The 26,480-nt window shown below is 57.1% G+C and overlaps 1 protein-coding gene across 2 annotated transcripts; it reads left to right on the forward strand.

Moving 5' to 3' along the window:
• Positions 1 to 5,862: 5,862 nt before the first annotated feature.
• LOC134383354 (ATPase family AAA domain-containing protein 3) lies at positions 5,863 to 26,097 on the forward strand. 2 transcript variants are annotated; one of them, XM_063104294.1, is made up of 16 exons: positions 5,863 to 6,133; positions 9,500 to 9,576; positions 10,268 to 10,369; positions 10,627 to 10,686; positions 11,534 to 11,603; positions 12,423 to 12,588; positions 12,882 to 12,951; positions 14,095 to 14,250; positions 14,835 to 14,891; positions 15,170 to 15,295; positions 15,523 to 15,647; positions 16,154 to 16,205; positions 16,561 to 16,631; positions 17,785 to 17,952; positions 19,262 to 19,370; positions 25,304 to 26,097. In XM_063104294.1, the coding sequence occupies exons 1-16, from the start codon at positions 5,929 to 5,931 to the stop codon at positions 25,451 to 25,453; spliced, it is 1,764 nt and encodes a 587-aa protein (XP_062960364.1). In that variant the 5' UTR covers positions 5,863 to 5,928; the 3' UTR covers positions 25,454 to 26,097. The 2 variants fall into 2 exon arrangements, with proteins under 2 accessions (XP_062960364.1, XP_062960365.1); XM_063104295.1 differs by lacking the exon at positions 14,835 to 14,891.
• Positions 26,098 to 26,480: the final 383 nt, after the last annotated feature.

Below are 26,480 nucleotides of genomic sequence, written 5' to 3' on the forward strand. Positions count from 1 at the left end.
CAGTGTGCGGGACCAGTGGCGTGTCTGGGGAGAAAGGGGGCTGTTCCCTCCAGGGCCAGGACACAGATGGCCCAGCCTTCTGCAGCCCTTCGTGCACTTTCTCTGCGGAGAGTCGGCGCCCTGTTTCTGTGGGTCAGGACCCTGCAGTTTACCAGGGCAGGTTGCTGGAACTCAGAGAACAGAGGGTCTAGCTCTGCAGGACTGTGCCCGCCACAGCCTTGGGCGCATCGTGCTGCCCAGCCCACATGGGTACCCCCAGCCAGCAAAGCCATGCTCTCCATGGCAGTTACTTTTGCCTGTGCTTGCTGATGGGAAACAGCTCTCGAACCCGAGCACCTGTAGGGCTGAGGAGTGGTTTCTTTTTTTTCTTTTAAAGGTGACCGGTAAGGGGCTCTTAACATTTGAATTGGTGGTGTCAGCACCACGCTCTCCCAAGTGAGCCATGGGCCGGCCCTGAGGAGTGGTTTCTGAAGATTCTCCCCGGTGTGTCTACCCGCTTAGGCCTGGGTGGGCATGTGTGCAGGGGCAGCCTTCACGAGAGCCAGCCTGCAGCCATTTCCCAAGAGCCCAACAGTGTCACGTGGCCCAGATGGGCAACCAAGTCCTCACTGCCCACCAGCCCAGTCTGTTTTGCATTCATGGAAGGCAACTGCTTGGGCTCACTGCCCAAGGTTTGCCTCTGTGTGTGACAATGGCAGGAGACACAGGACCCCGCCCTGCTGTGTGAGCCAGGGGTGTGGTGGGGCTACTGCCAGCTGCTCAGCCCAAGCCCCTGAGTCAGGCCCAGGGAAGCCCAAGTGGCTGTGGCTTATGTGTGCCACTGGGCTGCGTGCTCACACACCTGCTTGCTGGTCAGCAGCTGGCCCAGGTCCTGAGACCACCCAGGCCAGGGTTGCAGGCTGGAATGATCCAGGACTGAGCCCATTGGCCACCTGAGAGAAGAGATCTCCTTCCACACCGAGCCTGGGCCCAGCTTACAGAGCACGTGCAGGCAGCAGGAGCATGCCAGGGGTCATTTCTGTCGGGGGCTCGGTCAAACTCACACAAGGAGCTTAGTGATGAGCTCCCTCCCCCAAAATATGCTTACAGTCCCGAGAGGACAGAGTGAGCCGGAAGAGACACACGTCCCACTGGCCGAAATCCTGCTCCCCCCACAAGCCATCCCCTCTGAGGCTCCAGCTTGGCTGCATCTCTGGGCACCGAGGCCCAGCACCAGCCACTCACTGGTAGTGGGAGATGAGAGGAGCCCTCAGTGTCTCCACACCAAGAAATGCCTCTTCCAAAAGCTCTCACCTTAGAGGTGCTGCCCTGGTACTGTCCCAGGCACTTTGTTTTTTTTTTGTTTTTTGTTTTTCTAAAAGATGACCGGTAAGGGGGTCTTAACCCTTAACTTGGTGTTGTCAGCACCACGCTCACCCAGTGAACTAACCGGCCATCCCTATATGGGATCCGAACCCGTGGCCTTGGTGTTATCAGCACCACACTCTCCCGAGTGAGCCACGGGCTGGCCCTCCCAGGCACTTTGTAAATCTGAATCTGAGCCATGTCTGAGAACAGACTCCAGGAAACAGTTTTGTCCTGGCTTTCCTGTGAGCTGGCTGTCCTCCCACTTCTCCGCCTCCCCGACACACTCCTGGCCCCGACTCCTTGGTCCACTGTGGATCCAGGATGCTGGGCAGAGGCTGATGCCTGCCAGAACTTACACACAGGCCAAGGGACTTGCACCTGACTACCAGGAAGGACTGTGTGGTGGCTGCTTCCAGTTGAGACAAGAAAAGTGTCAAGGTTGTGATCCATGCAGTAGGTGACCAGCCAGGGAAGGCAGGGCTGGGAAGACCCTGGCCAATGCGCACGGGGACCCCAAGGGTAGTCTGCAGCAGGCACCCATGCAAGGGCTGCTCAATCGCACCAGTTTGCACTCTCTGTAAGGGGTTCTGCTCCTGTCCCTAATTTCAAGAGGACAAATCTAAGGATCTCAGCAAGGCTGTGTGTCAGATTGGCCCATAAGATGCAGCGTGGGGGCCCTCGCTGGGCAGCAAGAGGGGCTGAGAGGGCTAAAGTCTGTGCCCAGGACCCCTTCATGGAGATAATGGCTCTCCAGCTCTCAGGACAAAGCTGTTTGTGAGAAGGCTGGATGGTGGCGTCAGGACTGGAGTCTAGGTGTCTGAGAAGTGGGTACCCAAGAGTGAGCCATACAGCTGGGCAGCACCTGGCACCACTCTAGTTACTTCCCTAGAGCAGGGCAGGTGCTGTTTCCACAGTGACAGTAATAAATAAGCCTTGTCAAGTCCTGCGAGAACAGCCCCCGGTGACAGCCTGCCAGGGAGAGGGGACAGTTTAGGAAAATGGAAGCTCAGGTGCAACAGCAGTGTCTCCACTTTTTCTCTGGGATGAAAAATGTTCTGCGACATGCAGTAACAAGAAAGGGGAAGTCATGTTTCCTGGAGGTGAGTGTGGTGAGGTGGGGCGCCAGGGAGAACCCACTGGAGGGGCCCAGCCCTTGGATGGGAGGTGGACCCAGCTGCCATTCTGGGGAGGGACTGGAGAGGAGGGTGGGCTGGTCTCCGTGGCAAGGGAGTGTGGGGTGACCTCTACTCACTGACATAGTCCCACTAGGAATTCAAACACCTGCCGCTAATTGCCCACATTTCAGAAAGGTAAGTGAACTCGCTGTGACAAATTATGCCCTCTGTGCCACAGGCTCAAGATTCTGAAGGCAGGAACCCTGCTCCCCTGTCCCCTTCAGGTGTAGGCATGAGTTCAGGGAGAGCAGTGGGCAGCTAGCTGTCTGCCTGAGCCTGCAGCAGGAGGGAGCCAGAGGCCAGGGCGCTGGCACTGCCAACACGGGGTGCACGACGCTGCCAAGGGCAGGGCAAGAGCGTGAGCTGCTCCACTCACCACATGGCCTGGGACCATCGTCTCCTGCCCCTACTGCCTCTCCCGCTCCAAGGCCAGCCCTACTTGGCAGGAAAGCATCTCAGGCCTGGCGGGTGACTCCTCACAGGGGACTTTCCGAGGGGTCCACTTGCAGGCCCTTCCAGAGTGTGCGGGGGACATGAAGGGACCGTCGTGGTCATGGGTTTTCAGGAACTCTGTCCCCACCATGCAGCTGCCCCTGCCTTTCTCCTGGGAAGGCAGAGTTCCCGCTTCAGCCCTGCAGTTGGTGAGCCTGCACTCACAGTGTTACCTGTCACTGGAGGAGCAGGGCAGCTGAGTGCCTGCGATAAGCCCACCCACGACCCCACATGACTCAGGAAGTGTCTGTGAAGTTAACTTCAGGGCCTCTGATATGGCCATGTTGACCTTTTGCTGGTGGGTCTGCAGGTCTAGGCGGTGGAGGTACTTTGGGGGCAGAGGGCAGCATTCAGGGTCACCAGCAGTAGGCAAGTGCTTACCTAAACACATAGTGAGCAAGAACAAGCAACACAGCTGTGGGGGGTGCTGGAGGGCCTGGCAAGCTTTGAGCTGAGTCCTAAGTCTCTCTACAGTTCTGGGCCCTTGCTCCGCTACTCTCACTACCTCATTACCCACCTGCACCTTGGGGAGGAGCTGGCAGGGGCTGGCAGGTTGCAGCTCTATGAAGAGCTGGGAGCCCTGCTTTGGTGGGTAGGGTGGACACCAGCAGCCTGGGGCCCTCCCAGGGGTGGGGGCAAGGCCTGGGGCTGAAGGCCAGGCCACCCTAGGAGAGGAAGACTGCAGAGTGACATGGGGAGGCCACATAACTTCATGCTGATCATATGAGGTGTTCCAAGTGTAAGAGGACCGGCTTCTGCACAGGCATTATCCATGGAAGACAACAGGCAGGACAGGCAGCCAGCCACTGCAGTGCTGGGAAGCCCAGGGGCTGGGCCACTGGGGGCCACAGGCCACACTGGCAGGCCATGGCTCTGGTATGCTGTGTGGCTCCCCAGAGTTCTGGTAAGATGCAGAGGACTCAAAAACCACTCTGGCAGCTGGCATTCTGGGAGCAGGGTGCTCTGCACTGCCTGGGTGGGCCCTACTCAGCGAATCCGGTCCCCCCTACTACTGGCATGTGTCCCCCTTGTCTGGGCTCGAGGTCAACCTGGAGGCCTGGCTGTCCACCTGCATCTTTAACTTCTGCAGTCCCTCCTGCAGGTCTTCAATGCTGGAGGACTCCGTCAGGGAAGTAAACCTCACTGTTGGGGGAGCATCCCTCAGTGAAACAGCACAGTGCAAGCAGCAGAGAACCTCCCATTGTCAATTAACACAAATGCCTCAGGTGGAAAGCTCCATCACGATTCCCTTTTGTTAACTGTGTCTTTGGAAGGCTGTGTCTGTCCTTGAATATGCCTTCCCATCGAAGATTTTACCTGACAGACGCGAGTGCCAGGACATTTTGCATGCTCCCTCAGAGTGGGAAGTGTGGAGTCGCACCACTGGAGGGAGGGAGTTTACCTCTGCTCACTCTCAGTTTCTCAAAAGCAATTACCTAAATCTTAAGACAGCAATCAATACTTCATTTTTTTAGTTAAGCCAAGTTAAATGAAACTGTTAAATTGCAGAGCTTTATAAAAGACACAAGCTTGCCAAATGCCTCACTGCCGGCAGAGCCAGAGGCGGGCCTGTGGCCAAACTGTGTGTGGACAAGGACCTCGAGTCTCTTACCCACTTTATCCTCTTTATCCAGGAAGCCCCGTCAGGAGTGCTGTGGGCAGCGTGGTTTGCAGCTGGTCCATAGAAACCTTGACGATGGCCAGCGGGGGGCGTCTGGCCACTGCTGGGAAACTCGCATGGCTTTTCTCTTCGTTTGGGGGAAAAGTAAGTTAGAATTACGTTAGAATTTTTGACTTTTATTTCTATTCAGGTTTAAAATTGTTTTCAACCTAGTGGGAAAAGTCACTCCATAATGATTCCGTGAACTCAACCAGCTCCATCAAGGAAAGAACCAAGGGCAACTGGAGCACTGGGCCCGAGGCGCTGACTTTGCCAACTATGGACGTTGTGGGTTCCAGAGCAGCGCCCGCCTCCGCCCGTCCTTGTCTGCCTTGCCCCTTCGTCCCTGTGGGGGTTCCCAGGGAGGAGCGCTCGCCGGCCAGGGACCGGAGCCTGGGACGGTGGCCTCCGCTCCACGGCGCTCCTCCGACAGGTTCGCCTCCCGGGCCTGGGCGGGGCTGTCCGCGTTCCGCGCTTCTGGTTGAAGACTTGGGCCTCCCGCTGCGACGACACGGAGGGTAGTGCAGCCACAGACATCGCACGATAGGGCCCGGGCCCGCTGCGGTCACCGTACTGAGCACCTACTGTGTGCTCAGGCCCGGAGACCACCGAGCGCAGCCTCATTCCTGCAGGAGCTCCGGGGTCGCGGGCCCACGTGGCCGCGGAAAGCGGGGCGGGGCGCCCCTTGGACCCGGGTATCCAGGCCCCCCCTGGCCCTAGGTAGCCGCGGCCCCGGAGGCCCCCGCGCCCTCCTCCGCCCTGGGTGGGGGTTCCTCGCGGACCGCGGCCGCTCCCTTCGTCCGGGACTCACGCGGCAGCGCCCCGACCAGAGCGTCGAGAGCGCGCTCGCCCACCGGGGCACCTGCTTCTCCGCCGCCGCCATGACGGGAACTCCGCGGGCGTCCATAGCGACGGGACACTGCGGTTGCTAGGCGGAACTGACGTAAACCTGGGAGCCACATGCCCACCTCAATAATTATGTCCCTCCTTGGCCCCCGTAACCAGGTGCCTCGTCCCGCCCCCAGAGCCTCCTCGAGCAATCGCGGCGCGGCGCCGATGGCGTCACAGTCCTCGCTGCCAATCCGAGGACTGCGCGCGGCACTGGCCCTTACGCGCTTCCGTCGCCCGGGAGGAAGGGGTGTGTGTTGCGTCTGCGCGGTAGCCTGACTGCCGACGCGCGCGTGGAGGCGGCTGGCAGTCGCGCGAGGCACGCTCGGGTTGCGGTCTTGGTGGCTGCGGCGGCGCTCGTGGATCATGTCGTGGCTTTTCGGCCTCAACAAAGGCCCCAAGGGCGAAGGCGCGGGGCCGCCGCTGCCTTTGCCGCCCGCGCAGCCCGGGGCCGAGGGCGGCGGGGACCGCGGCGCGGGAGACCGGCCGGCCCCCAAGGACAAATGGAGCAACTTCGACCCGACGGGCCTGGAGCGCGCGGCCAAGGCGGCGCGCGAGCTGGAGCACTCGCGTGAGTGCGGCGGGGCCGGGCCGGGGGGCTGGGCCAGGGGCCGGGGAAGCGGAGGTTGCCGCACACGGCGCCGGCCGGGCCCGGCCCTCCGGGGCGCCTCACCCGTGAGTCTGAGCCGCCGAGTGAGCAAGTGGCTGTCGGCAGCCCCCTTCTTCGGGTGAGGTCACCGGCTCCAGGAGTGCACTGGGCCGAAGTTACCATGCGTGCCGGAAGGTTCAGATCCTTCCTGCCACCCTCTTGCACCTTCCCAGCTGTCACAAGCACGCCAGGCGATGAGGCCTGTGCAGAGCTGTTTCAGAGGTACGGGTGTCAGGTGCTGGGCGGACTTGTGTCTTCAGGTGCGGCCGGGTGCGAGGGATCCTTCTGTTCCTGCCGCCTCCACGTGGGACAGGCCAAGGCGTGGCCAGATCGGGAGATCCGTCTATGGGGGTTGTAGCAGTTTTCTACTTAGCAAGGGATACAAATTTGAGTCATTTGGTTTTAATGAGAATATAGTAGATTTGCGTTTATTATTGGGAGATATTAGTGTGTTAGGGTTCCCCGGAGGTCTATAAAGCTACGGGCTAGATGGTGCTGGCCCAGCCTGATGAACTCCCAGACCTAAGGCCGTAGAGATGTTGGTAGTGACTGGACCTTCCTAATTCCAGGTGTCTTCCCTCAACTTTCCTTTCTCCTGTGACTTTAACAATTTGTATGAAGGTATAGTTTTTAGTGTTTAAGAGCCTGGAATGTAAATGGTGCTGAATAAATATTGATTAAAATAATACAGCGGTTCTCAAAATTTTAAGAAGGGGCCTGGCACTTCGTGACTCGATCCCTGGCACTTCCCCAGGGGGCTACTCGAACATACTGGACAACAGTCTCTGGGCCTGGCTCTCTCAGGTCCCTAGAAGACATTCAGAACACTCAGATTTAGGTCCAGGACACGTCCCAGTAGGCCTAGCAGTGCGCCTTCCCCTCCCAACAGGTGTTTTAAGGGTACTAGATAATTTTAGTGATCGGATTGAGGTGGGAAACAAATGCTGGGCTTCGGGCACTTCAGATAGCAGACTCTGACATGTGATCTCATTTCTTGTTGCAAGGTTAGCTGGGAGACATTTCCGCCCCAGCTCTTGGGGGGGGGGGGTCCCCACTAACCATGTGCACAGTTTCAAAGTTCTCCCATTTCTGGAAGATGAATCTTGACTGTTAGCGCCCCCCGAACCCATGTGGTTATATAGGTCTGTGTGAATGGCCTGGGGTGTGTCTGAGGGCAGCAGCTGAGGGGGCCTTCTCTTCATCCTCTTCGTACCTCTGAATTGCTCCCCACGTTCCCCGCACATTCTCTGCCTGGTTCCCCAGTGCCTGGGCCTTTACTGTCCATGATTCAGCCCCCATTTCCCTGCCAGTCGGGGTCTCCTGTAGAGTCCCCAGGATGTCATGGCTTGGAGGCCTGCTTCGCCCCCCCATCAATCTCTGTTTCCTGTGGACTCTGTCGCAGGTGTGGATGCTCGTTCACTGTCATTCCTGCTGTACTTCCTGGCCTCAGTGCTGGCTGGTGAGGGCTTTCTCACTGGTCTGCTGCCCCTATCTGTCCCCAAGCTCCTCTTCCCATGGTGCCTCCTGCCCATCTCCCTGGTCACCCCCTGCCAGCCTGTCCTATGAGCTCCTGGGTGCCTGGATTGTTCTGCATCTTTGGCCTGTGTTTTAGCCTGAGCCTGCTGCCTTGAACTCTCTGCTCTCTCCAGCAAAGTGGAGCTGTTCCCAGCAGTTCCTCCCCACAGACCGACCACCTTCTCTGTCCCTCGAGGCCCAGCCCATGCTGCCTCATTCCCAGGGTCTTCCCTGACACTCTCTTAGGTCCTCCTTGGAAGTCAGAGCAGCACATTTGGCCTAGAGCTGTGTGCACCAGTGCGTTTGCCTGTATGCTCCATGTACGCACTTTGAGTGTAGTAAGTGCTTAATTAATGCTTTGGGATGTACGTCTCCTAGTACAGAACAATTTCAAGGTGACGAGTTATCACTCGAAAAGTCGTAACTTGTGGTTTAGGGTCCTCATAACAGCCTATGCTGGCGTTCACCTGCTCTCTCATGTTCCATCCTCCCATGACTTAGAAGGAGAAGGAACTGCAATCATTCCATTTTCGGGGAAGGAAACAGCCTCGAGGTGAACGTAGTTTGCCAAAGGTCACATTGTGAGTGAGCAGGACAGCTGGGATGTGGTCCCAGTGTTGTTGGACTGTGACACCTTTCACTGGGATGACAGCGCAGGGAGTTGCTGTGCCCCCGTCCCTTCCCTCTCGGAGTGAGAGCTGCTGGAGTCCCTTCGCTGTGTTCAGCCCTTGGCCTCCCCAGCTTCCCAGCTGAGTGGGACAGGACCCAGTGCTTTCTGTGGCCCCCCGCTTCGTAATCTGTGCCAATAGTCACTGGAGGCCCGGGGAGAGCCTTGTGCGTGAGGTTCCAGGAGGCAGGCTTAGAAGGTCCTTGCCAAGCTTTGATGCTGATGCCTGTTGGCAGAGATCACGTCAAACCGCCTGCCGTGAGCAGGCGGATGCCAAACCCAAAGCTCCCCCACATCTGCTCACACGTGGGGTGTGCTTACAATGGTGTGGCACATTTTGTCAGTTTTACCTCCAGAAAAAGAAAAAAACTAAAACCTTAATAAACGTGGAGTTATAGTTACAGGAAAACTGTTTCATAGAAAAACTTGAGACCTAGGATTTAGGCTTCTTTAACTAGGAGAGTACCAGAGATCAAGTTTTTTTCTAAACCTTTCAAATATTGACGGATGTCAGTTCCACCCTACGAACAAAACACACGGAGAAGATATTTACACTGTGCGTGTCTCTGTAACCCTGGGCATGTTGGCTTGCATCTGACTTAGTTCTTGTTTACTTCTTATTCATTCCTTTTTTTTTCTGCACATGTTTGATAGCACATCGATGACACTATGTGTCAAAAGCTTTGAAAAGCATATGCAATGTAAAAAATGAGGGACGCTCTAGCCATCACCTTTCTTTTTGTTTCTTTGGGTAATGACCTCCATGTTGACCCTTCCTTCTACCCTCAGTGAGTGTGGATGGCCTTTCTGATGGAGCGCTCTTGAGTGTGATGGTCCCTTGGGGATAAGATCACACGCATGCGCCAGGCTTTCTTTTGTGGATGGGCAGCAGCCTTTGGAGGGAGGGGTTGTTGAGCAAGGTCTGAGCAGGAATAAAGTGGGTTAGGTGAGGAGGGCTGGGGAAGCAGCACTGGGCTCTGGGGTTGAAGCAAGGCTGTGGTTTCCCAGAGGGCCCCTTGGCACAAGGGAGCGCTCACCTGCTAGCTGTAGGCATGTCCGGGTGTTGGCAGCGTGTCTAATGCCCTCTCTCATGCACGCCACCACAGGCCACGCAAAGGATGCACTGAGTCTTGCGCAGATGCAGGAGCAGACGCTGCAGATGGAGCAACAAGCCAAGCTCAAAGTGAGTGGTGGGCAGGGGGTGCCTGGGGGATGTGTACACGGACGGAAGGCCCAGGGCCACGCCTGGCACCTCGTTCCTTGGAGGGAAGCAGGGGTAGGTATAAGACGAGGCACTGGTGTATCCTCAGTCCCTGCAGCAGAGCCACCTGGAAAGGCAGTTGTAGGAGAGAGATGTCTGGTCTTCCAAGGGTGGGGGATCTTCTCGAGATTCGTACCTCGTTTCTGCACTCTCTGGAGCAGGCAGGGAGCATAGGACAGACACAGGCTCTGCCTTCTGTTCTTGGCTGTTGTGAAATGTAGTCAGAAGGTGAGCACATGGCATGAGCCATCTTGAAACAACCTCTGGAAAGGGAGTGACAGGCACCTCCAGGAGCTCGACCATCTGTCCTGTATCTGGTTCCCTCCCTGGGGTCCTTTCCCAGTCTTTCCCTGGTGCTTCTCTCTGCTGTGGGTCTGGCTTCCTCCTGGCTGGAGCCTTTGTGTGGGCACAGCTGAGAGCCGACTTAGGTGTGTGGGGCTGTCAGTCCAGGTTGCATTTTCTGGAAGTGCTCTCACCCTGGCCAGGCCTGCTGTGCAGACCAGTCTGGATGCAACATGTGATGCCACTACTTAGAGCCCGTGCAGCACATGGGAGGGGATGCTCATGGCAGCGTGAGCTCCAAGCATGGGAGTCTGAGTGGTGCATCCCGTAGGAATACGAGGCCGCTGTGGAGCAGCTGAAGAGTGAGCAGATCCGAGTGCAGGCTGAGGAAAGAAGGAAGACCTTGAGCGAGGAGACGCGGCAGCACCAGGCTGTAAGGCACATGTGGCCATGTGGGAGGGGAGGCCTGAGGTGCCCGGCGGGGCTGAGGCGTAGCTCTGGGTCTCTGTTCCTGACCGACCGAGGATCTACAGAGGTGTGAGTCGTTAGGCCGCCCTGGAACATCCTCCTGCAGAGACCTGAGACCTACAGACCTCGCACTTAGCCGGATGGGCGTGCCCGGCGTGTCTGTGTCGGGGGCAGGCACCTGCTCCTGCTGAGATGTGTCCTCGCCCTTCTCTTCCTCCCTAGAGGGCCCAGTACCAGGACAAGCTGGCCCGGCAGCGCTACGAGGATCAGCTGAAGCAGCAGGTGAGCTTGGCACACCTCTGGGAGCACAGGCTGCATCCTGGGGTGGCTGGTGGGCCAGAGTCCAAGGGGTGAGGACACTTGTGTTGTTTCACTGAAGGTAGGTGCTGGTCCCGGGGGAACTTCACTGGGACACAGAAACACACAGGTGCTCACATGCACACACAGACACGTGTATGCAGAGATGTGCAGGCTCAGATGTGCACAGGCACGTGAATGCACCTGCCTTCCTGTGGCCTCTAGAGAGGCAGGTCCTCCAGCTGCTCTGAGGGTTCCCACTAGGTGAGGACCCTCTGCCTGGGCACCTGGCTTTGCTGGGTGAGGTCCTATTTGGGAGGTTGGTGACAGGCTGAGGGCAGGGTCCCAGGGGCCGTGGTAAGAGCCTGGTGTTGCTCACCCTCTGCCTGTTAGGGCTCATTAGACTGTCTTGAGTTCATGGGGGCTTTCAAATGTTTTTGCTTGTTGTGGGTATTACAGCTTTTACATTTAAGCAAAAAACAGACTTCTGTAAAAACAGCCATGAGTCTGGGTCGTGGGACCTGGTGGTCCTCCCCATGCTGATCCTCACTGGTGAAGTTGCTGCAGAGGCTGCTTCTGCCCCAGCAGGTGGTGGGTAGGGTGGACTTGGCTTTTAAGCCCAGCCCCTCGGGTGCACATGTCCAGGGGCCCATTTCAAGAGTGTTCGTATCAGGGTGTGGAGTCTTCAGGCTCCTGTGGTCCCCAAGAAAGTCAGGGCCCCTCGGAGGTGGGTGAAGCTTCTCCAGCTCGGAGCAGCCGCAGCCTCTTGCGTTGGTATTGATTGTTTTTCTGATTTTGAAAGCTTTTCTCTTTCTCTATGGCTTTTTCTCAGCAATTTATCAATGAGGAGAATCTGCGGAAGCAGGAGGAATCTGTGCAGAAGCAGGAGGCCATGCGGAGAGGTGGGTGTCACCTCAGCCCAGGCAGGGGCGGTGGAGGTGGCAGCGAGTCTTGCTGGTGGAAGGGTCCCAGGGTGAGCACGGACCTTTGGTGTGGGCAGGGGCTGCTCTGAGCACTTCAGTCCCCAAGAAACATTTAAACAGCATGCTTACCAAAATCCATGATTCAGAACTCTGCATTCTGCAGCCTGGGGCTTCACAGCCAGGAGCAGGGCTGGCAGGGTTCTCGGTCTCTGTGACGTGGGGCATGCTCTCAGCAGAGGCCTTTGTGTGTGGCCCCAGGACCTCCAGGGTCCATGCAGGGAGTGCTGGGCTGGTTAACTTGAACAGGAAAACGATGCTTGGTGTGATGTGTCCTGTGGTGGAATTTCAGTTATAAACACAGACTGTGGTGTCGGCTCTGTGTGCACGTGCCCTGGGGGAGATCACAAACATGTCACCTCAGTGCTTTGTTGGGGGGACCTGAGGCACCAGGTTGCAAGGGTGGTGGGCTCTTCCTCAGGCGTTTGCGTTTCAGGTGTCAGTAAAGGCCTGTGTGTGATCGTATCACATGCTTCTCTAGGGTCTTGAGGGTTGTCTTTCAATGTACGTGGGCTTTCTCTATATTGCATTTTGTTCATTTAAATACGTTGCCCCGGGAAGGGTTGACTCGGCCACAGGGTCTGGTTTCAGGGCTCCTCTGTCTGCTGAAGAGGCTGCCCCAGGGTTATGGTCTGCTCAGCACTGTCCTGCCGAGGTCTGGGCTTTCATGTCTGCAGTGTGAGCCAAGAGGCAGGCATGGCTGTAGGCTAAGCGCCACTCTCCCTACCTTTCCTGGGGTAGCCACCGTGGAGCGGGAGATGGAGCTGCGACATAAGAATGAGATGCTGCGGGTTGAGGCTGAGGCACGTGCCCGGGCCAAGGCCGAGCGGGAAAACGCGGACATTATCCGTGAGCAGATCCGCCTGAAGGCTGCTGAGAACCGCCAGACCATCCTGGAGTCCATCAGGTGCGCACACGGCCAAGACCCAGCCCCCGCCATCGACCCATCCCCAGTGGCTCCCAGATAGAGCCTTCGCTGCGTGGGTCTCCAGCCCTTTCTCCTGTGATTGGGAAGCTCTGGGTCAGCACATTGGTGGGGGACTCTCTGCTCTTCCATCTTGGCAGGTCCTTCGTGTGCTGACCTTTGGGGCTGATCTCTCAGAGCCTGGAAGGCTGCAGGGATCACGCCCTTGACCTTCTGCAGCCATGTGCACAGGTCTCCATGTCCTTCTTGGTCATGTGGCTGCTTTCCCTCTGCAGGACAGCTGGTGCCCTGTTTGGGGAAGGATTCCGTGCCTTTGTGACAGACTGGGACAAGGTGACAGCCACAGTAAGCACCATGTGCCCCCTGGGAGCCGACCAAGTGGCAGCTGTGGGGCCTCCCCAGGGCCCCCCAGTCCCGCAGCCGTGGCAGGGCAGCTGGTGCCCTGTTGTATGCACCACACTGACTGCCTGGACATGTGGCAAGCCTGTGCTTCACTGGCTGCTGCTGTGCCTCTGCCCCTCTCCTGGGCGTGACAGGGCCTCTGGGTCTTGTCTATTTGATCAATTTGGTGTGGCTTCAGCAGCCTGTGCCAAGAGGCACCAGGTTTCCACCCGACCAACCAGAAGAAGGCTTGGAAGGGTGCTGGTGCTCCAGGGTCCGTCTTTCATTGAAGTTGCTGCCCTTGGGAGAGTGTGACCAGAAGCTCTCTTGCCCAGTGACAGAGTGGGCCCCGCCAAGACTCCAGGGGGCAGGAGGTGGCCTCTGACTCAGCACCCTGAGGCATTACACCTCTTCAAAACAAGTTCTGTGAGGTTTCCCCATCAGCAGGGTACTGGCCCACTGCAGCCAAATGCTCAAATCCCATGGTATGGAGGCCCTGAGCAGCTCACAGATGCATCCTGCGCATCCTGCCATGCCTGCGTGCAGGGGGCGCTCAGAGGGCAGTGTGGGCTGGCTCCCTATGCTGCGATGACACTGCTTCCCACTGGTTATTAGTGGGCTGCCCGTGGCTGGAAGACTCGAGAGTGCAACTGTGTGCACAGATGTCACCACTGCTGGCACTGCCAAGAGGAGCCAGCAAATAGCGAACCGAGCAGCTGAGCTGCTGATCGGTGAACTTTTTAAAAACAATTATTGATTTTGGGTTAATCTTGTTTCCCAGGAGTAAGGCCTGACTTTTTAGTGGCTAAGAAAGCAGTGGCGAGCGTGGCCCTCGCGCACAGCAGCAGCCCCGAGAGCCACACTCAGCCCTGGGGCGGTGTGGCCTAGGCGTCAGGCTGTTACTTTGAGAGTTGCACGGAAACCGCTCTGCGAAAGGGTGTGTGATCAGCCTCTGGTACCTTGCCTGTGGCGGTTCATGGAGCTGGCTGCAAGGGGTTGTGTTGGGGTCTCAGGGTCCTGTGGCCACCCCTTGGCTGCAGGATGAGAGGAGGCGGTGAGGCTGGGCGTAGACGCTGCGGGTATATTGCTGGTGTCTTTCTGCTCCAGGTGGCTGGACTGACACTGCTGGCCGTTGGGGTCTATTCCGCCAAGAATGCCACGGCTGTCGCTGGCCGTCATATCGAGGCCCGATTGGGGAAGCCGTCGTTGGTGCGGGAGACATCCCGCATCACGGTCCTGGAGGCATTGAGACACCCCATCCAGGTAGTACGCCGTTCCGTCCCCCACGCCACCTTCTGCGTCATGAGCACGTGACAAGCGCAGGCTTCTCCTGCCCTCTTCCCTGGTAACGCCACCCTCTGCTGCATGCTAGTTGCTGCATGCTAGTTCTGGCTGCTTTTCCCCACACTTGATGCTGCACTGTCGGGCCCGCCCTCGTCAGCACAGGGAGACTGCACCCTGGTTCTTTGCGGGATCTGTTGATGTGACCAGTGTCTGGTGCGCTTTGGAGCTCTTTACCTGTCCTGGGCTCCAGACTTCTGTCAGAGAAGCTGCTAGAAGCAGCACAGCCTCTGGCTGCCCCCGGGAGTGGAGCTTCTCGCTTGCGTGGGCGCCTGCTGCACCTGTCCCCCACACGTGTGAGCGGCCTCTCTGCCAATCACTCTGTGTGGGTGGTAGAGAAAGTAGTCAACACAGGTTTGAGAGTCCCCCAAGCTGAGCTGTGGGTGCCACATCTGCCAGCAGGGCTGCCTGCCCAGCTCCGAGGTCGTCCCGGCTGTGTGTTGTGGTAGTTCGTGGTGGGCGGCTGTGCTGAAGCCTGCTGACACCCCCAACGATGTTCCCTGCAGGTCAGCAGGCGGCTTCTCAGCAGGCCCCAGGATGCCTTGGAGGGCGTCGTCCTCAGTGTAAGTTGGGGTGAGAGCAGGGGCCGCATGTGGCTTGGGAGGGACGTTGGCACTGAGCTGCTCTGTGTGCACTGGGTCCTCGTGCTGATGCCTGGCAGCTTTTGGCTCCTGAAATCCAATTTATCATCTAAACCCAGCCGGGGTCAAGCTGCCTCTGAAGCTGTTTCCACAAGGAATGGGCTATGCAGCCGGGCGTCCCTGTGGAACAACCCTTGTCCCTGGAGACTGTCTCTGGGCAGGGAGAGCATTTCCCCAAAACCATCCTCTTCCCCTGGCAGCCCAGCCTGGAGGCACGGGTGCGCGACATCGCGATAGCCACGAGGAACACCAAGAAGAATAAGAGCCTGTACCGGAACATTCTGATGTATGGGCCACCGGGCACCGGCAAGACACTGTTTGCCAAGGTGAGTGCTGGCCATGCAGTGGGACAGAGTGCCACAGGGCTCTCTCCAGCCTGTGTGGGTGGGACAGACCCAGTCCTGGGAGCTGTCCTCGGGTGGGCTGCAGCCCTCTCAGGTGGCTCGGTGTGGACGTGGGCAGGCGGCTGCCACCCCAGCTCTTCCAGGCACAGGTGAGGGTGGCTTTGTGGGGGCAACACCTCCTCTGTCTCTCCCCACCCCTTCCTGCCCAGAAACTCGCCCTGCACTCGGGCATGGACTACGCCATCATGACAGGTGGGGACGTAGCCCCCATGGGGCGGGAAGGCGTGACTGCCATGCACAAGGTCTTCGACTGGGCCAACACCAGCCGGCGAGGGTGAGGCGCCCCCCTGCCCCCATAGACCCGGCTCCTGTGGCCCACTGGGCTGCCCGCCGGGAAGGGAGTTCTGACTGGCGTGCCAGGACCCCCTTTTCTCATGGCCATGCTACCAGCCTCCACCCTCTGACAACACCCTGGGGGTCTGGGCAGGTGTTTGTGCTTGGGGATCCATGAGAGAGAAACTCACCCAGTGTGGACCACTGTGGTCATTGGGCCCTTCATGCAAGAGGGATTTTGTGGGATATTTGCTGAGTGCCAGAAGTGGGGCAGGGGGACAGAGGGGAGAGGGGGTCTTTGCATCAGCATCAGGAGCCTGCCCAGGGCCATGGCCCCGAGCTGAGGGCAGAGTGTGGTTAGGGTTCCTGGTCACTGTGTTGGCTCCCGATAGGGCAGAGCCAGTGCTCTGTGGAGCAGCTTCTCCTTGGGGGAACATGCCCCACCCAGCCTGCTTCTGGATGCTTCCAGAGACATGCTCGTGTTCTTGGCCGCCCTCTCGTTCATAGCCTCCTGCTCTTTGTAGATGAAGCCGATGCCTTCCTCAGGAAGCGAGCGACCGTGAGTATCCTCTGGAGCTGTGGGAGAGGGGCAGGGTGGCCCAGCGCCCAGGCCTCGCATCGCTGCGTCCTGGAGCGGGGAGGGGATGAGTCTCTCCTCACTTGCTTTTTCTTTGTAAGTTTTGTTGGAAAAACAGGAATTACAGCTGTAGCGTTTTTTAGATTCTGCTTGAAGTTAAGTTTTGGCTTTCAAGTTTAGATTCATAAAAGCATAAAAGCTGTCAAGTTCCTGCTCCCTGCAGGAGGGAGGCCTCTGCCCTTCAACAGCAGCCTTTGTGGAACTTTCCACCTTGGCTGTTTACAAACTGCTCGCAGGCTGGCTGCCTCGTGACTGAGGCGGGACCTTCTCTCTGCAGGAGAAGATCAGTGAGGACCTCAGGGCCACCCTGAACGCCTTCTTGCACAGGACCGGCCAGCACAGCAGCAAGTAAGGCCTCCATGCAGAGCACTCCCCTATACCACCGCCCTCGGTGCTCACAGAGGGAAACTGAGGCACTGCCCGAGTGTACACGGCTGCTGTGGGGCAGGGCCAGGAACTAGGTACATGGTACCTGGGCAGCCTTCCGGACTGGTCACTGTCCCACCTGGTAGTCCCTGCCCAGGAAGGGCAACCAAGGGTCTGGCTCAGGAAGGCACAGTGCCGTGTCGTGGAGTAAACGTGCCACGGATGTCCCAGGCCAAGCCAGGCAGTTGTCGTTGTCCACACAGCCCTATCAGCCCTTTGCCAGGCAGGAACCTTGTGCGTGCCTCTTGGCTTCCAGCCACCCATGTGCCTGCGCGGGAGGCGGTCTGAGCGGCCCAGACCCTCCTGATGCCCCAGCTGGTCAGGAGCCATCAACCCCACCCCCGTGACGGTGTGGGCCCCGGGGCGTGAGACGGAAGTGTGTTTGCTTCACTGGGAAGTCAGTGCACAAGCAGATCCTGTGCGTGGGGACGGAGCACGGGGCCTCAGCCTCTGGCGGGATGGTGGGCACAGGGTGGCCCTAGGATAGTCATCTATTGCCAGGCATACCCGTCTTTCTGAGTCTCTTAATCTCACTCGTGCGCGCTGCTGGAACCCCTCTGGTCCTCATCCGTGCCGGTCCCTGTGCAGTGTCTTCTCAGACACATCCCTGCTGTGGGCTGTGGCTGCTACAGCAGAGATGCTTTCAGGGGCCTGACTCAGGTCTCCCTGGAGAGGCAGGCGGGGTTCCTGCTAAGCTGAGCTGGCGCCTCTGCCCAGCTGAACCCTTGGCCCCACTACTCTGGCTCCCGGTGTGGCCAGGCGTCTGTCCCGGACTCCAGGGTGCCCATTCCCTCCTCCAAGCACCATGAGGTTGGACAGCGGGGGAGCGGGTGTTTCAGTTCATGCTTCCCCATCGAGCTGGGCTGCGGGACGGGATAAGAGTGAAGCAGACCCTTCGGAAACTCAGAGGGACAGAGGGCGGCAAAGGGCTGTGGCTGGATCTTCCTGAGGTTTTCTGGGTAAAAAGCTGCCAAGGAAGTTTGCCTGAGGAGTTTTAAAAGACCCTCCTGTCGCCTTGGGAGGGGGCTGTGCTGGGCCGGGCAGCCCTTGGCAGGCGTCATCTCTGCCGCTGCAGGTTTATGCTAGTCCTGGCCAGCAACCAGCCCGAGCAGTTCGACTGGGCCATCAACGACCGCATCGACGAGATGGTCAGCTTCGACCTGCCGCGGCAGGAGGAGCGGGAGCGCCTGGTGAGAATGTATTTTGACAAGTATGTCCTTAAGCCGGCCACAGAAGGAAAGCAGTAAGTGTCTGCGGCCCCGCCCTGTCCCTCACTGCGGTCAGCGGCCGCCCCTGCCCTTTACCCTGGGTGTTTCCACCCAGCCCCACCTCCTGGTCTGGGTACCTCCCCCTGGCCTATGGTTCCACACGGGCATTTGTGTGGCACCCTGGCTCGGTTCCACCACTGATAGCAGCATCTGCATCTCCAGCCAGGATTTGTTATTACAGGCAGAACATTCCAGTTACCTGAAGGGCCTTAAGTGCCTGGGGGCTTTGAGGAAATCCCCACCCTGGGTGGCGTTGTACTCAAGTTTGCTGTGACGGAGATGGTGCTGAGCTTTGGGCTGAGACCCCTGTGTTGGGTTTGCAGGTGGGCAGTCACCACTGTCCACTGCCAACACGGCCTCCCTGCGGCCAGCCACATGTGCACCTTGCTGCTCCTGACCACGAGCTCCTCGATGCCACCAGACTCCCTGTGATTGGTGGTGGCAGGTGTAGGTAGCAGAAGCCCCGGGCCAAAACCCCCAGGTGCTGAGACCCCCTCCCCCACACAGCACGCTCTAGATCAGCAGAGGCTTCTCCATTTTTAACCGTCTCTAGGGGACCAGGTTTCACAGCTCCCAGACTGCCGTCCTTCCGCCTGCCTGACCTAAATCCCTGCTACTGCTCCTGTCACTGTTTTCTGCTTTGGAGAGAACTTGGCTCGCCCCTGCTGCCCTCTCCTGCTGCCTGTCCTTCCCCTTGAGCCTGGTATCTGGGCCTCAGTTTCCTTTTGCCCCCTCCCCCACCCAGGCTGGCCCCCGTCTCCCTAGCTCTGATGGTCCGACGTGGCCGCAACTGCAGCCCAAGCTCTCCAAGCACCATTAACGATTAACGGGTCCTCTGGCCTTCAGCCAGGCTTTATTGCCAGAGCCCGGAGGTAGCACATCATTCAACCTAGTTGTTTAACTCAGAACTGTTCATTTTTCTTCCCTCCATTTCCTGCAGGCTTAGAGCTCATCACCGGCCAAGTGTTTACCTGCCGTGTGCTATTTGGGGCTGGGTGGGTGGATCTGGAGCGAGCAGGAGGGGTGCGCTCTTGAGGGTGAGGCTACACTGACCTTCGGGCTACAGGAGTGCCCTGCAATCAGTAGGAAGGACAGGGTGTTAGGACAGAGCTTGGCTCATCAAATGAGGGGTGTTCAGAAGAGCACCACCCAGGGTCCCTGGCACGGGCTCCAGCAGGGCGGGACCTGTCTTCCCAGCATGGATGCGTGCGTGCACACACACCCCCACCGTGGATGTGTGCGGCCTTGCCAGCCTTGGCCACCACTTGGGAACTCCTTTTCCAGGCGCTTGAAGCTGGCCCAGTTTGACTACGGGAAGAAGTGCTCGGAGATTGCTCAGCTGACAGAGGGCATGTCGGGCCGGGAGATCTCCCAGCTTGCCGTGGCGTGGCAGGTGAGTCCCAGCGGCCGTCCTGCCTGCCTGGGGGCGTTTCTGATGGAGGGTTTTCTGCACACAGATGTGATTGCCGCTACCCTCGTTCCAGTGAGGCAGCCTCACCAGCTGCTGCCGTGCACCTGCCGTGCTCCTCGTAGGCAGGATGGGGGAGGGGAGCCAGTGGCTTTGTGCCATGCGGCCCATCTGGCTCTGGTCCACATTAGGCCACCACAGCCCCGCAAGAATGTCGCAGGTAAACCCTGGACTCTGTCCCTGGCTGGAGCCAGGCAGGTGGTGCAGGAGTCTCTGCTTGCAGACGGGGTACCTAGCCTGCGGGCGGGTCTTCCCCTCTCCTCTGTCCGCGGAGCCTTTCAGTCATCTGTGTGTGAGCACTCCTGAAAGTCAACCACCTGGATCAGGCGATGGGACTTCGTCCTGCCTGCCATGACTCAAGGCACACAGGCTCAAGTGGCTGCCCTGTTCCCTCATACCCGCTTTATCCTCTGAAATGTCCCAGCTGCAGCTCCCCTGAGGAGTGCTGGGTGTGGCTGTCCAGGCAGCCTTGGTCTTCATTGGTTGCTGGAGAAGAGCCAGGTCCAGGTCCATGGGCAGGAGGGGCTTGTGCCGGCCTCGCCGCCGTGGGGCCTGCTGTCTGAGGTGTGTGGCACTCTGGCCACTCTGAAGCTAGCAGTGCTTGTAAGCGAATGTGTTGTGAGGTCAATTAAACAGATACCTCTTTGATCTCAACATTGTAGCCCAGGTACAGAGTGAGCGGGCTCTGCTGCTGTAGCGCACCCCAGTTGCAGACTGCATCCCCGTGTGCTGCTATGTGGCAGTGAGGACCCGGCACCAGGCTGACCTCTCTTGGGACCCTCGTCTGTTTCCACAGTGATGAAGCCAAGAGCAGAGAGCTTGGCAGGACTCAGTCTGCTAGGGCGGCCATAGTAAAGTACCACAGCTAGGGCCTTGAACAGCCAAAAATTGTTCTCACAGAGTGGGGGTTGCAGGTCTGAGATCAGCGTTCCAGTGGGGTCGGGTCCTGGGATGGCCCCTTCCAGGTCGCAGGGGGCCACGTTCTCACTGTGTTCTCACGTGGCAGAGAGCACTCAGGTGTCTCCTCCTGCAAGGACACTAATCCTGTGGGATCAGGGTCCCACCCTTATGCCCTCATTTAACCTGAATTACTGCCTTAGAGGCCCCACCTCCCTATCCAGCCCCACCCAGCTTAGGGTGAACACAGAGGAACTTGAGGGGCACACACTGAATCCGCCATGCGGTCACTCCTTGGCTCACAAAGCCTCTGCCTCAGCACAGCACACCCCCTCACATTGTGTTGGCCCAGAGCAGGTGACAGGCCTCCGAAGTGCCTGTGAGTGACAGGCTGGGGACGCTGAAGAACCCAGGAAGCACTGAGGCAGCAAGTGGACGTGGAGTCCGCCAGCCCTGCCCCTGGGGTCTGGTCCTCATCAGGTCATGTCTGGTCACTGCCTGGTCCATCCGCTCCTTCCATGGGTGAGGGGAGCAGGACGCAGAGCGAAGAGCCCCGACGTGGCACCCGGCCTCAGGTGCGGCGCTGTGGGCATTCCTGCCCACCCCTGGGCTGGACATCCTGTGGGTGCCTGTGCGCATGCTCTTTGAAGCCCACCTTGGTGGCGTTCCATGGACCCCCGCACCGCAGCCACCATTCTCAGTGCGTTTGTTGTGTTAACTCAAGTTCATGCGAGTCACTTGTGTGGATCCTACCGCCTCTTTTTCTTGTCTTTTTATACAATATTTACCATCCTAACCATTTCAGCCATTTAAAATTTTTTAAATTATTTTTGCTTTTTTTATTTAAAAATTATTCTTATTTTTTGTTTATCTTTTGTTGTGTTTTTGTTTCTGTGCACTTTAACCATTTTTAAGTGCACTCAGCAGCATCGAGCGCACTCGCTCTGCTGTGCAGCCGTCACCACCATCTGTCTCCAGAATTCTCCATCTTCCCAAACTGAGACTCTGTCCCCATTGAACACTAACTCCCCAGCCCCGCACCAGCCCCTGGCACCCACCCTTCTACCTTCTGTCTCTGCGAACTCGACAGTTCTAGAAACCTCGTGTGAGTGGAGTCACTCAGTATCTGTCCTTTGGTGACTGGCGTATTTCACGGAGCACAGTGTCCTCAAGGTGCATCCACACTGCAGCGCGTGTCAGAACTCTTTTAAGGCTGAACAACTGTGTGCTAGACCACACCGTGTTTATCTGTCAGTGGGCTCTTGTGCTCTTTCCAGCTTTTAGCTTTTGCAAGTGACACTGCTGTGAACATGGGCGTGCTGACACCCAGAGCTCCATTCTTCTGTGTCTATACGCACAAATGGAATTGCTGGACCACAGAATTTTCTGCTTAATTTCTTGAGGAACTGCCACAATGTTCCGTTTTACATTCCTACCAACAGTGTGTAAGAGTTCCAGTTTTTCCACGTCCTCACCAAAACTTGTCATTTTCTGTTTTTGTTCGGTTTTTAGAGTAGCCTTCCTGATGGGTGTGAGCTGGTGTGTCAGTGTGGATTTGACTTGCATTTCCCTAGTGACTGCTGATGGCGAGCACCTTTTCCTGGCTTATTGGCCACCTGTTTATCTTCATGGGAGAACAGTCTATTAAGTCCTTTGCCTATTTTTTAATCAGGTTGTTTGTAGTTTTTTCTTACTGAGTTGTAGTTCTCTGTATATTCTGGATATTAACGCCTTATCAATATGTGATTTGCAAATATTTTCTCCTGTTCCGTGGGTTGCTTTTTCCTCTGTTGATAGTGTCCTTTGATGCACAAAAGTTCTTCATTTTCATGCGGTCCAACTTATCTGTTTTTTCTTTTGTTTGTTGCCTGTGCCTTTGGTGTTGTATCCAAGAAATCGCTGCCAGATTCAGTGTTGTTTTTCCCGTGTTTTCTTCTAAGAGTTTTATAGTCGTAGGTCTTCCGCTTAGGTCCTTGATCCATTTTGCTTAATATTTGTATATCGTGGGAGGCCGGAGGACACACTTCATCCCTGTGCCTGTGGACGTCCAGTTTCTTCTGTTCTTTCCTCGTTGAATGGTCTTGTCGCCCTTTGAAAATCATTTCAACCATATGTGTGAGGGTTTGCTTCTGGGCTCTTTCTTCATGGTCTGTATGTCTGTCTTTATGCCAGTGCAGCACTGTTTTGATTATTGTAGCTTTGTTGTGAGGTTTCAAATCAGAAGTGTGAGTCCTCCAGTTTCGTTCGTTTTCAGATATTTTTGCCAATTAAGGCTCCCACGAGATTTCATATGAATTTTAGGATGCGTTTTTCTTATTTCTACAAAAAACTGTTATGGTGATTTTTGTAGGGATTGCATTGAATCTGTAGGTTGCTTTGGGTAGTACATGATGTAGTCTTTTAATTCGTGAACATGCATGTACTCCTATAGGTTAACTCCTAAGCATTTTATTCCTTCCGATGCTGTCATGAATGGAATTGCTTTCATAATTTCCTCTTCGGGGCTGGCCCTGGCTCACTTGGGAGAGCGTGGTGCTGACACCACCAAGCCAAGGGTTAAGATCCCCTTACCAGTCATCTTTAAAAAAAAAAAAAAAATTCCTCTTTGGATTATTCACTGTTAGTGTAGAGCAATGGAACTTTTAATGTTGATTTTGTATCTTGCAACTTTGCTGACTTTATTAGTTCTAACAATTTTTGTTTTGTTTTTTGATGTGGACTCTCAGGTTTTCTACTTAGATGATCATGTCGTCTCAGAACAGAGATAATTTTACCTCTTCCTTTTGAACTTTGGCGACTTTTGTTTCTTTTTCTCATCTAACTGCTCTGGCTACAACTTCCTGTGCTGTGGTGAACAGACGGCAAAAATGGGCGTCCTTTCCTGGTCCCCAGTCTCAAGGGAGAGCTTTCAGTCTTTCCCCATTGAGTATAATGTTCACTGTGGCCTTGTGACATGTGGCCTCTATTGCATTGGGGACTTTCCCTTCTGTTCCTAGTTAGTTGAGTCTTGAGGTTTGTCGGATGCTTTTTTTTTTTTTTTTTTTTGCATCAATGGAGATGATCATGCAAGTTTTCCTCTTTATTTGGTTAATGTGGCGTATTATATTCATTGATTTTCTTATGTTGAACCATCATTGCATTCCAGGAATAAATCCCACTTGGCCATGGTGTGTCATTTTATTAATTAGTTAATTAATTAATTAATTAATTAATTAAAAAGATGACCAGTAAGGGGATCTCAACCCTTGGCTTGTCAGCACAACGCTCAGCCGTGAGCAAACCAGCCATCCCTATATAGGATCCGAACCCGTGGCCTTGGTGTTATCAGCACCACACTCTCCCGAGTGAGCCACGGGCCGGCCTTCATCTTTTTAATGTGCTGCTGAATTTGGTTGGCGGGTATTTTGTTGAGGCTCCTGGCATAAACACTTATCAGGGATATTGGTCTGTAGTTTACCTTTTCTGGCAGTGTCTTTGTCTGGCTTTGGTATTAGGGTAAGGCTGGCCTCAGATTAAGTTAGGAAGTGTTCGCTGCTGTCCAGTGTTTTGGAAGAGGTTGAGAAGGACTGGTGTTAATTCTTGAAATGTTTGGTGAATTCAGCAGTGAAGCCCTCAGGCTCTGGGCTTGCCTTTAGTCTCTTATTCTTGAATCGTTTCAGGTTTACAGAAAAGTTGCAAGGACAGCTCTAGTGGCCCCTTGGCCTTGCTGTGGGCTGGATCTCGCAGGTCACTGCTAACCCCACCTCAGACCTGGGCTTGGTCCAGGCTCGCATCCAGGACACCCTCTGGTGTGCTCATCGCCCAGCCACACGCCACCTGCACTGGCCCAAGGGGTGAGGCGCCCACCCTTCCCTCGGCCCTCTCTGGGGTCGCCTCAGGACTAGGAGTGATTTCAGTAGCTGCCCTGCGTCAGTCTGCCCAGGGAGGTGGGCTGTGGGTACATCCCGCTCTCGCGGCCACGGTCCTGCTGGTGCTGCTTGCCAAGGGGGACAGGCACTGCGCAGTCACCACCCTGTTCAGGCTCTGTCAAGGTGACGGTGTGCTGGGAAGATGGCTGCATGCCCCCTCCAGCCCTGCCTATTGTCAGGGAAGATAGGCTGTGGCACAGGGCAAGGGTCCCCACCCAGCTGGCCCAGCAGGAAAGGTCCTGTGCCCAGGGCTGCCCTGTTGAAGTCCGCACACCCAGCCTTGGCCCACATGGGCCCCTGGGCCACCACGCTCCCCTCAGGGAACACTCCTGCCCTTCTCAGATGCTTCTCAGAGCCTGTGCGCTCCACGTGGGAGGCCAGCAGGGCAGCCATGTCACGAGGCCAGGGTGCTGGGCGATAGGCCATCCTTTAAATGGTGCCTAGGGGATACAGCTTGATTGGCTCAGACCCCCCGCCTGCCGGCCTGGGTGCTGTCCTCAGGGAGGATGAGGAGGTGCAAGAGGGACACCCAGTCATCTATGAGGAGTGGACGTGGTAGGGGCGGCCTGGCCGCAGGCAACTCCTGACTAGTGGGTGGCCCCTGCCCATGTGCCCCTGAGGTTGGTGCAGCCTCGGACAGCTCTGCCTGTGTGCTGGGGCACGAAGGTTGGCAGGGATGCAGCCTGGCCTTGGGGGCTGCTGCAGGACCTCTCTGTGGTTAGAGTGGGAGGTCCCAAATTGCCTCGGGTTGTGCGGGGGCTTGTGCAGTTGTATCTTGCAGCTCAGAGTCGCTGAGGAGGCTCTGCGTTCTGCATCCTGCCTGGAGGGAGCTGTGTCTGCTGTGGGGGAGCCTCATGCTTTCTATTTTTAGAAAGTAATGGAGAAACCCAGGGGAGCACACAGGCAGTGCTGGTTCTGGGGACACCAGCAGGGCCGTGGGGCTGCAGGGACAGCGGCTTCTGTGTGCTGCGATTCACAGCACAGGTGTGTCCACATGTGTGCCGGACGCCGTGCCCCTCTGGGCGGCCCCTCAGCATTCTCTTTCCCTGCCAGGCCATGGCGTACGCATCCGAGGACGGTGTCCTCACCGAGGCCATGGTGGACGCCCGCGTGCAGGATGCCATCGAGCAGCACCAGCAGAAGATGCGCTGGCTGACGGCACAGGGACCCAGGCCCGGGGGAGGCCAGCCCCCGTCTCCCTGAGGCTGCAGCCAGACTGGGCAGGGTCTGGACGCCTTGGACACACCGGCCAGGTGGCCTTTCTGGAAGGAAGCGCCGGCCACCACGTTCCCTCTTCCCTCTCCCCTTTAGCATTTTTAAATATCTCTTTGACCGGGGCCAGGGTGCAGCTGTGGGCATCTGTGTGGTGGGTTCAGCTCCTCTGACCCCCAGAATACCCTTCCCACTGTGGGCACTGGCTGGGGAGGGATAGGCCCGCTTCCTGCCTCACAGGAGGCTCTTCGGGGATTTCCAAGCCCAGCTCAGAGGGCAGGTGCTGCTGAGCTGTAGCTGTGACCAGCAGTATCAGGGCCTAGTCCTTGTTCTCAGCTCCCGTGGGGAGAGCCAGGCTTGGGGTGGTGCTGGAGGGACCAGGCTGAGAGGGAGGCAGCCCTGAGCTGCCCAGCCTTTGGCCAAAGTGCTGCTGCCTGCTGTGGCCCGCAGGTCCTCACCCTGTACATGTTTGTGACTGTGATAGACCCTGGGGTGGGGAGGGGGCTACATCTAAGGCTGGACAACCCCAGTGGCCAGTGGCATCCAGGACTTTATGGCTGCCCCAGCCAAGAGGATTCACCCGCTCCGCCCATGATTGGAGCTGGGGTCTTTTTATCCAGAACCAAATAAAAACTGACACAAGACTGTGTGTATCTCGTGGCTGGTGCGAGGCAGGGCTTGAAGGGGTCTCTGCAGTCCCTGGGGTTGGAGATGACAAAGAGACACAGGCTGCAGCTTTCTGAGCATTTACTGGCCACGGCAGGGGCGGACTTCACAGTGAGGCCACAGTGGCCCAGGCCTCTAGCTACTGAGGACCTGCACCCAGCCCCTGCAGGTGCTCCCGTGTGCGCCTGCCTCCCCCCCACCAGAGCTGGCTCTGAGATGGAAAGATGGACGCAGTGCACAGGAAACAACACAGCAGCTTTCAATTACGTGGTCCCAGCCCAGGCGTGGCACTGCCTGGGCCTGCACCCGCCAGCCCCCAGCACCTCTGGGGCAGAATCTGCCCTTGTGTCCT

The sequence above is a fragment of the Cynocephalus volans genome, chromosome 8 (genome assembly GCF_027409185.1).
Source record: "Cynocephalus volans isolate mCynVol1 chromosome 8, mCynVol1.pri, whole genome shotgun sequence".
NCBI classification, from domain to species: domain Eukaryota; kingdom Metazoa; phylum Chordata; class Mammalia; order Dermoptera; family Cynocephalidae; genus Cynocephalus; species Cynocephalus volans.

What these genes read in the sequence shown, in the direction of transcription:
- LOC134383354 (XM_063104294.1), top strand. Translation starts at nt 5,929, where the DNA reads ATGTCGTGGCTTTTCGGCCTCAACAAAGGCCCCAAGGGCGAAGGCGCG. An exon ending in AGGATCAGCTGAAGCAGCAG is followed by an intron (nt 10,687 to 11,533) that starts GTGAGCTTGGCA and finishes GCTTTTTCTCAG; the next exon opens with CAATTTATCAATGAGGAGAA. An exon ending in CCGGCCACAGAAGGAAAGCA is followed by an intron (nt 17,953 to 19,261) that starts GTAAGTGTCTGC and finishes CTCCTTTTCCAG; the next exon opens with GCGCTTGAAGCTGGCCCAGT.